General features: G+C 45.6%; 1 protein-coding gene across 1 annotated transcript; it reads right to left on the bottom strand.

Moving 5' to 3' along the window:
* Positions 1-2,047: 2,047 nt before the first annotated feature.
* On the bottom strand, positions 2,048-7,154 carry ENSA (endosulfine alpha). Its single transcript, XM_053475362.1, has 3 exons — positions 6,983-7,154; positions 5,011-5,136; positions 2,048-3,483 (listed from the first exon to the last, which is right to left on the bottom strand). Exons 1-3 carry the CDS (start codon positions 7,037-7,039, stop codon positions 3,313-3,315), a joined length of 354 nt encoding a protein of 117 aa, XP_053331337.1. The 5' UTR covers positions 7,040-7,154; the 3' UTR covers positions 2,048-3,312.
* Positions 7,155-9,589: the final 2,435 nt, after the last annotated feature.

Below are 9,589 nucleotides of genomic sequence, written 5' to 3' on the forward strand. Positions count from 1 at the left end.
CTTCTTCCCCAAGAGTTCCCATCAGGACTTCCCCAAGCTGGGTGTCCATAATGCGCGCCATTTGCCAAAGACATAAATGGGAAAACAAACTTGATCAAAGATCCCGAGCCCATAACCTTGGCTGCTAGTCAATGTTCTTTTTTTAAGGGCGTTATCGGCGGATTTGATACATAAGGTCAGATCTCGGAGCGTTACATACTAACGCCCTGACCAATCGGCATTTTCCTTTGTGATTCACAACACAAAGTCACTAACCTTAGCAGACGTCAAGCAAGAGCTCAGGGGTTAGGAGGACGAAGCCCTACGTACCATAGTTAGCGCAGGGTCGTCCAACGTTATAATGTGTTGGTGAGGCTAGGGTGAGTGCTGGTCTAAGACGACTTCTGCTGAGCAGGACCCTCGATACCATTAAGTGCTATGAGATCGGTGCAGTATTAATAGATTAGTTCTTTGAAGCGCTGCGGTACATGGACTCACCAGTGCCAAACTAGATGCTGGAGGTCCTATCGTCCTTTTTGCCTCTCCTCGTTTCCATGGGCTCCTGTTTTCTTTTTGTTTAGAGGTTTGGAGGACCCATTATAGCCCTCCAGCCATAAGGTTGGGCAAGAAGAATCTTCATTTCCCACCAGCCCATGGACCGACACCAACCAGTCCCCTAGGTAGCCCTTGACTTGTATAAACCTGGATATACTTCACTTTTTGGGACCACTCCAAGCTAAAAACCATGAGAGTTTGTTTGATAACAGGGGTATTAGAACAATATGGCTGCCAGGACTATCAGGAGGAAAACAATATGACTATGCCACCCCCCCATAAGTGCACATGTAAGGAGACAATATAATCCGCAAAACATCAATTAAGACCCACCGCGGACAGTAGTCTTTCTATATATCCAGCTCAACCATCTCTACAGCAGGGGAGGGCTGTCACCGTTTGGTGATGCTAGATGACCTCAGCAAACTCCTATCTTTGTTTTGAAGGAAACTATAGCACTTATTTAGAGCCGAGGCCACCAACCCACGGGCGTAGGGCACCTGGAGGATTGTGGGTCATTTCCAGGGCAGATCTTCATTATTTATTGCCAGTGCCCTGTTATATATTCTCAGCAGACCTAACAAGATCATCCTCCCCTACAGGTTCTGATGTCATCGGGAGACCAAGCGTACGGAGTCAAGCAAAGTGGACTGCAAAGATCACACAACATGAACCATATGCACTATAAGCCAATAGACCACAGGTGGCAGAGCCATCTGCAGACCAGCGCAGGATCAATAAGCACATTAGATGGGCATTAAAGTGGACACAGAAGACTTCTGTCCTTCTGTACCAGTTAACCCCTTCATGTGCCATGGAAGCGAGCAATCCACACAATTAACGCACTGTTCAGACTGCCGCTTCTCAAAGATTTCCATGTTCACCTAAATAATCTACAAGGTCAGGTAGGACACATTAAGAAAAAAGAAATCTGTGCAATTTTCCAGCTGAACGGGGGTAACAATTCCCTGTCGCACATCTCACTTCCTCTTAAAACCACCTTCAGAATGTGAGGGTGTATAGGGCAACTACCTGCAACGGCCAAATTATTATTTTTTACAAAAATTTGTATTTTGGTGGATTTGAAGTGTAAAACAGATCCACTAGTACCGGCCGAATATTTTACTCTTTGAAACCAGCAGAAAGAAAAGGCGTTAATGTGTTTACAGGTTATATTTGCCTGTGGGTTTAACTCCCTGTCTCCAGAGTACAATGTGTTTTATCGTACACAGAGTGCGCCACACCTCAAAACGCTCCCTTGAAACGTTTGCCCCGGGTGACGAGAGTCTGCGTTAACAGGTTAACAAGTTTCAACGTATACGACACCAAGGGAAATCATCTGGAACCCCCCTCCTGTGTATTCCCGAAATAAGGGGGGGGAGCGGTGGATGACCAACACCTAGGGGCCGAAAGTCGCGTGGGATACGGAGTTATATACTCGCCGTGGGAGGTCATGAGTCACTCTGTAACTTTACATACGTTCCAACAAATGTCTTCTGAAGCAATCGCAAGATTCTGTCTTCTTATGTTTTGTATTCTTTAAAATGGACAATAAGAAAATAAAAGCTGGACGTGGAATGTTCTCCCACTTCCCAAAACATTCCCTTTATTCGGAAATATTGGGAAAATATAATAAAAAATTAAGATAAATGTTGCTGTGTTTTCAACAGCAGGCGCCGAACACGAGGGGCGTTATTATAGATAAAATCCAAATTTTAGAAAGAATTAAACTTGTGTGTATTGCCACAACCGGTCCAGGGGCAGCTGACATTACTCCAGCCACTGCTGGGATACAAAGCTTATCACACTCAGCCGACCTGATATCATAAAATGAAAAATAAAAAGGCTGCTAGGGTTGGGGCTTTAATGGAGCAGATGAACTTCTGCCGCAATGATCAAGAATTATGGATGAACCTTTTCTAGGCAAAAAGCCATAATGGGTTTATAATCCAAGTTCTAGATTGTCAAACTTTGTCATGGACCTTTAGCAAATGCAGGCAAATTAGGATCATGCATAACTTTGAAACATGAATCAGATGAAACAGAATCAGATCCCAAACTTAACGCTTAAGTCACATTTCATGGACTGACATATCCGATGAGAACCTGGAACCAACCCAGAAAATGCCACTTTGAAATCGCAACTATGCTTGGATTCATTTACAGCTCTATTATAATACAGGAGGAAAGGGTTACAGGTCGATCATGATCTTGCACAGTGGAAAGGATCCACTAGATTTCCAAGAAGCCCCTGTGAGGGTTGGGGAGAAATGCATGTTTGTAGGTGGCACAGAGGCACGGGCTTTCACCACGCGACGACATCAAGCAGAAGAGGAGTAAATAGGGTGGCTGGGATCGATCAGTGAGACGGACCACGTTCATGGCTCTTCGCAGCAACACCGCTGATATCCTCACAATGGCCGCTAATTTTCATCATGCCTCTGCGCGCACGCACACACAAGGAATGCTAAACCCACAATAGTATTTTACACTATGTAACAGTAAATCAGCCGAGCAAATTCCTCTTGCTCTCTGAGCTTAGCACGCGTGTCCACCACCCACTGCAATTCCCCATTCACACGGCATATCGCTGGCTTGCTTGGAGGTTAACTCTGTCCAAGATAGAAGAGCGAGTGCTGCATGTTAGCGCGGCACCGGCCCTTCCAGCGCTGACAGGGTGATGCGTTTAGGTTACAGTCCAGCCATCCCAGCTCTATGGTACAGTTTGCTGCGGAAAGGTCCGATTTTGGAGCGGTGGCGGCGGCGGAGAAAGCCGAGCTACCCTGCCAGCTTGCTGGTGACGAGTGAGGACTTCCTCTGCGGGAGGTCCTGTGGGGTGGGGATGTGGTCTCCCGTTACAAGGTTTTTGTCTGGCCCGGCACACGGTAGCTGCTTGTTCTTCATTTTGGCCTTGGCCATGTTATAGTCTCCCGAGTCAAAATACTTTTGCTGCAAAAACAAAGGACAGCTTAGGCAGAGAAGACAGGCAAAAATATCATGGCACAATACTATGGGATAAAGGTGAGGACAACCAAACGACATCAAGCAATGGGTGACTACCCGCTTCGGTTGGTCTACTTTTCACTTTGGTCTACCTACTCTTCAAGGTCAGACAAAGAACTAGATCTCCGTAATCAGTAGGGTCAAAGTTAATGGACAACAAAATACAATAAACAAACGTGCATTGAGCAAACTAGCTTTAAGGTGGTGCCCTAAACGACATTCATGCTTAAGCTACTCAAGGTAATGCTCTACGAGTGAGCCTCTTATGGCTAGCGTTTCCTACTGGAATAATAAAGTTGGAAGATTTTGAAGCTAATTCCATATGGACAGGAACAGTAATCCTAGCTCTAATAAACGGGAATATGGGGTAAAAAAATCAGGGGAAACAAAGATGGGTGGAAGTACTATATATATATATATTATTTAAAAGCAATGTACCTGCCGTGAATATTTACTCCGGAGTATGATGTTAAGACAAACAGTGCTCGTGGGAGAATAAATGCTCCGGTTGACAACTAAAATCATCTAGGTAAAGCCATCTAGAGACGCACAAAAAGACGCAACTACGTCAAAGCACTTTATTATGGAAAAATATAATGTTTACCGTCCCCTGAACGCGCAAGGCAGGTGAGGCAATGGTAGTTATTGTCATATATCACTGAGTCGTACCCACCGAGTCGCCATATAGTTTGGACGCCTTCATGGGCAGCGAAAACAATTATGAAATATGGAAGAAGGTCAACAAGAACACGGTCATCCTAGACCCTCTCCTTTCCTGAACAGGAAAAAAGCTAGAGGCTACGCAGCCTGTCAATATCTCACTCCATCGTTGGTGAAGATATAAAAAATAACAAGCCATTTACTGTGTTATAACATGGCTACGGAATCTGCTGACGGAGAAGAAATGTAATGTAGTCTTGAGACTACGGCCACAATGTTACTGACAGGATCTACTGCCCAACAGAATGAAGGCTGCAGTACACTGTATGTGCCATAGGGTCTTCTTGTGAGCTATTGCGGCTGATCTGCATCTAACGTAGTGTTCCTCAACCGTATCCAAGTACGTACAAGCAACAACTAGTGAGTTTATGGAAACCTGTACCGATTTGCTCCGCTTCCACCTGGAAGAAGCACCTCAGGAGGTGCACCTACTACACGTTGAGAAACTCTTGTCGAGTGGCTTGTGGTCTCACCAAAGGAACACATCCTACAGCTGCATTGGCTTTTGGTTTGTTAGTTCCCTTATGTATGTATTCTAAGAACAGATGTACCCATGAAACATCCGATGAACAAGGGAGGTGAGAACAAGAATGCAAAAATCGAGTAAATGTAACAGGCCTTATCTGTAGGCTGTGAATATGGAGATGGTGATGGACTTCAAGCTGGGTATAACATAGCATTGTGCTAACAAACACCAGAAGGTTGCAGCTCGAGCCAGCAAGAGCTCCTGAGCCCATAACAAAAATAACATACCCCTTTCTGAAGCCTCTTCATCAGGAAGTCAGATCCACCTGGCTTCTGTCCTAAATTGGGGTACTTGGCCTTCAATTTCTGCTCCTCCACTTTTTCTGGAGTAACAGCTTCCTTCTCTTGCGAGTCCTGAAACAAACGATACACCAACGTGTCAAACAATGATAAGACCCTCCACTGCGGCAAGAAATCCCACCCGTAATCATACTATCTGGGTAGAACAGCGAGCTTTTTTCTCTAGATACTCTAGAAGAAGAACCCTCTGCTCTGTGCTCCTGCTTCCTGGAGAAACGGGGGACCCAACCAAGGCCAAACACTGAACAATTTCAACGCCAAATTCAGTCGCCTGCCACAGATTTCCAAATGACATCTTCACAAGGCTTTTGTTTTTGGCTCTACAGAGACCTCTGTGGCTCCTACCTTACGGTTACACACGGATACATGTCCCAGGGCCACGACACCTAAACCTCCACCTTGGGCACGCGTGCGTAGACATGTAAAGTCCGACATGACCTGAACATGTTGTCATATGACTCAGCACGGTAGTCAAGGCCATCCCACCCCCCTCTAATCTGGAGGTCAAAAGGAGTGGAAATGATCAACTTTGTTGGTTATTGCTGGGAAAAACGGTGGTCTTTCCAACAATACCCAGTGTCAGAATTCTATAACAAAGTAACATTATTATATTTGACGTCTCTGGAAGCAGTTTGGGGGGGGGTGGATAAACAGGGTTTGCCTTACTGATCTCTAAAAGAAATCTCATGGCAGATCAGACGTTAATCAGCCGTTGGTCTCATCTTAGATTCAGGAGCCGTATGTCCCATGCATGTTTAATACCCTCACTGTATTACCCTCTACCACTTCTGCTGGGAGGTTGTTCCACATATCTACCACCCTCCCAGTAAAGTAAAACATCCTTACGTTCCACCTAAGCCTCTGATCGTCTAGTTTTAGGTTATGTCCTCTTTTGCTAACCAGACAACTATGTAATAGAGCAAAATTGTTCATTTTATTGTCACCAGTTTATTTATAAAGCCATTTCCTGCTGTTTCTATACACCTTATTGGGGCTTTTGGGCAGTAGAACCCTGCGATGTCCTCATACCCAGCAAACATTCTGACCTCCAAGAAAAGAGGCGTATCAGGGGAGGAAAAACAGCACCATGGAGGGTGATTTGGGCGTCAAACTGGTGTAAATAAGAACACTAAGGATTATTATGAAGTTATAAACTGTCTGTCAAATCAAAACACACACATGGAATTCTCAGGTTTTAATATAATAATAATATTTGTAATAATACTTTTATTTGTATCTCAGGCAAACATAGAATAACTCATAACATGTAGGATAACTCAAACATACTGTAATATGTATATATAAATATATATATATAAACATACATATACACACACATATAAATACAAATGTACACGCATCCCTTACATTTAAACAGTTTGTAAATAAAGTGCACAGTGAGGCTCGTATACCATATATATCATATGGTTCATTATATGTGTGTATTTAGCACCTCATCTATATATATATATATATATAGTTCACAGAATGGGTGTGTGTATATAGATAATATTTGCCATATGGTCCCTAGAGTGGGTGAGTATATATATTGTCCATATGGTCTATAGAATGGGTGTATGCAATTAGACGTGCATGGGTGTGTATGAAGGTATATACAACCAGCGAGATCCCATTATAATGTACATGTATGTAGAGATCCACATATATACCAGAGGGATCCCCCAGAATCCAGAGATCCTTAGCCCCGCCCTCGTCACTGACAGCTCCCTGCATACCAGCCAATACCAGACAGAAGTTGCTTAACTGGCAACAGCTCAAGCCAATCAGCTGGTTGCACGGGCTATTAAGGACCAGGAGGCCTCTGTGCTACCTATATACCCTCACACATAAGTCACTAAGGGAAGGGTTAGGCAGCAGGCATGGTGGGCAGCTCCGTCACCTGTTTCTCTTCGCCAGTCTCCTCCAGGTGCACGTCGCCTCCGTATTTCTCGGACATGGCGCTGGTTGAGGGTGGGGAAAGGGAAACTGAAGTGAAATGAAGCGACTTTCCCGGCGGGAACCACCGTCCAACAAACCCCGCTATCTCTGCTCCAAAATGGCTGCCACCGCGCCTGACGTCACAGGCTGGACTGGGTAGCCCCCTCCTTCCCCTCGGTCAGCGCAAGGCGAACCCACCAATCAGCGACCGCCCTGACGTCATAGCTAACCACTAACGAAAAAGCACAGAGCGATAATGCCCGCCCCTCAATAACTAGCATACAAAAGAACCAATCGAAACAAGAAGGTGGGCAAAGGGACTATGGTAGCCAATCAAAAAAAGGTCGTGACTGGATTCTGTTGCCATGGGAGAGATGCCTCAATGTGCAGAGATCAAAGCATGTGATCAGCATGTTATTCAGTGTCTCTGACAAGGAGGGGGCTCAGATGACTCCAGAGAGGCTATCATCTCAAACTAGGGGGTGTTAAACCCAAGTTAGGGGCCCCTTTTTCTTCATGCTCGGAGCCCAAATCAATAATCCTTGGCTGGCTAAGCACCGTGGGAGTTATCCCATAACAGCCAGGTATCCTGCATGGGCATTTAAACTATTTACTGTTAGTCTGATATTAATCACTAGGTGGTGCCAGTGCTAAAGGATTACTAGTCATAGCTACCAACTCTCCCTGTTCATGAAGCCTGTGATGTGCCCTGGGTATTAGGCTATCACATGGTTCTATAGCCATAAAAGCCCTAATAAAGTTTTTTTTTTTTTTTTTTAAGTAAATGCGTTTATAAATAAATGTTGTAAATAAAAAACATTCTTCGTCTAAACGGCATGCTCATTTGCATATCAAATGTTACATATAAAGTCTTAGCAAAGGCCCGCCCACTATGAGGCCTCTAACAGCATCCTTTATTTCACCAGGTGAAAGGTTTAGAGGTGTATAAAAAGGTTAATGATGCTCCGCCCTCTGGGGCAGGTAGGCACCTGCAATGATGCAGAGCTCGTTAGTGGTGGCTGGCGGTCTGGATGGCCGGTGGTTAGTGAGGTGATTTTGAGCCTGTGAGAGCAAACTGCTGGGAAAAAGCCCTCTGCCATCGCCCGGAAGGTACCTGCTCAACATTTTATACTGGAAACGATTACTGGTTTTTACCTGTTGCTGGGAAGAGACTGGGCCCTGAGAGGGGGCAAATCAAATGAGTTTTGGGTTAAAATTGTGCTTGTTTTGTGGTAATATAGGCCCTCTGAGGGGGCTCACCCTAGTGGCATGTTGCCATGGCAGTGGGGTACTCCTGTGCCCAGGTAACTTGAGGTAGAGAGGAGCTGCTTTTCAAAATGGGATAGCGTTGAAAGTGAATGGCCGAGGAGCGGGCCTTATAACAGCAGCCGTGTACACGGCCACAGCCCATGGTGTGAAGCTGGCGCCATCCAAAATGGCTCCTGCAGAAAGTGGCATTGTTTGCCCCGTGTTTGAAGCAGGGGTCAACTTGCATGTGTTTAGTATGTTACTTTTTAATGAGGGGTCAAAATGGTGGAGGTTTGTGGTAGTCCCCCTCATTTCTACATATGTCCCCTCCTGCTTTCAAAGACACCTCAAGTTTGTTTCTCATTCATGGTGCCCCTTCTGAGACTTTTTATTATTGGGGGCATAGTGGGTGCCATGTCTGACACTGGCAATGCAAGAATCATGGCATACAAAAGTACAAGCAGGCTACCTGCTCACAACACTTATTGCCCCATGTTTGCGGGTTATTGTCATACCTTGGAAATCTCTAAATATTGACCCTTTAATAGCCCGTAGTGACTCTCCAAACATGTTACTTAAATTGCACTGATACCCATCCTCATGGAAACCTTGACTTGTCATTATTTAGATACCTCGCTGAGTCACCTGCATTCAAGCAGGGATATCAACCGTAACATACTGGGGGCCACACTACCAGTTGGGAGTGGAGAAGAGATCCAGACTGTGAGACCCTGAGAGTTTCGTCAATGGGTAGGGCAAATGGCCCTGCTGCTTATTCCGGGTCTGCTTGCAGACATTTTCCAAGCAGGAAGGAAAGAATGGATATCCGTCTATCGTCAGAGGCGGTAAGACTAATGATATGCAGATAATGAATGTTTTGGGCACTGAGCCCTATTAGCGCACTCTTATTTGGTTAGAGACAAATCGGTGTGTGCCCTCTAAGAACATCTTCAAAATCTCTGGCTGGATCTTAAAGACTCCACCGCTGCCAGTGTGATCACAGCATGCTAACATACAAGGGCACCCTCCCACCCACTAGTGTACCTGAGCAAGCAAGCAAACGTACCCGGGCACCCTCCCACCCACTAGTGTACCTGAGCAAGCAAGCAAACTTACCCGGGCAGGCCCCTTCTCCACTCACATACCTAGGCAGGCAAACGTACCCAGGCAGGCACCCACCCACCCACCCACACAGTAGCGTACCCAGGCAGGCAACCAACCTCCCGCCTACCTAGTAGCATACCCAGGCAGGTGACCCCCCCCCAAACCCGCTCACGCAACCACCCACCCACCAACTCATGCACCCATTAGCGTATCTGGG

Source organism: Spea bombifrons, chromosome 9 (assembly GCF_027358695.1).
Source record: "Spea bombifrons isolate aSpeBom1 chromosome 9, aSpeBom1.2.pri, whole genome shotgun sequence".
Lineage (NCBI taxonomy): Eukaryota > Metazoa > Chordata > Amphibia > Anura > Pelobatidae > Spea > Spea bombifrons.

Excerpts from the sequence above, each read along its gene's own strand:
- ENSA (XM_053475362.1), bottom strand. The coding sequence starts at position 7,039 with ATGTCCGAGAAATACGGAGGCGACGTGCACCTGGAGGAGACTGGCGAA. Across the intron at positions 5,137-6,982 it reads AGACTGGCGAAGAGAAACAG|GACTCGCAAGAGAAGGAAGC; the intron begins GTGACGGAGCTG and ends CGTTTGTTTCAG. Across the intron at positions 3,484-5,010 it reads TGAAGAGGCTTCAGAAAGGG|CAAAAGTATTTTGACTCGGG; the intron begins GTATGTTATTTT and ends TTGTTTTTGCAG.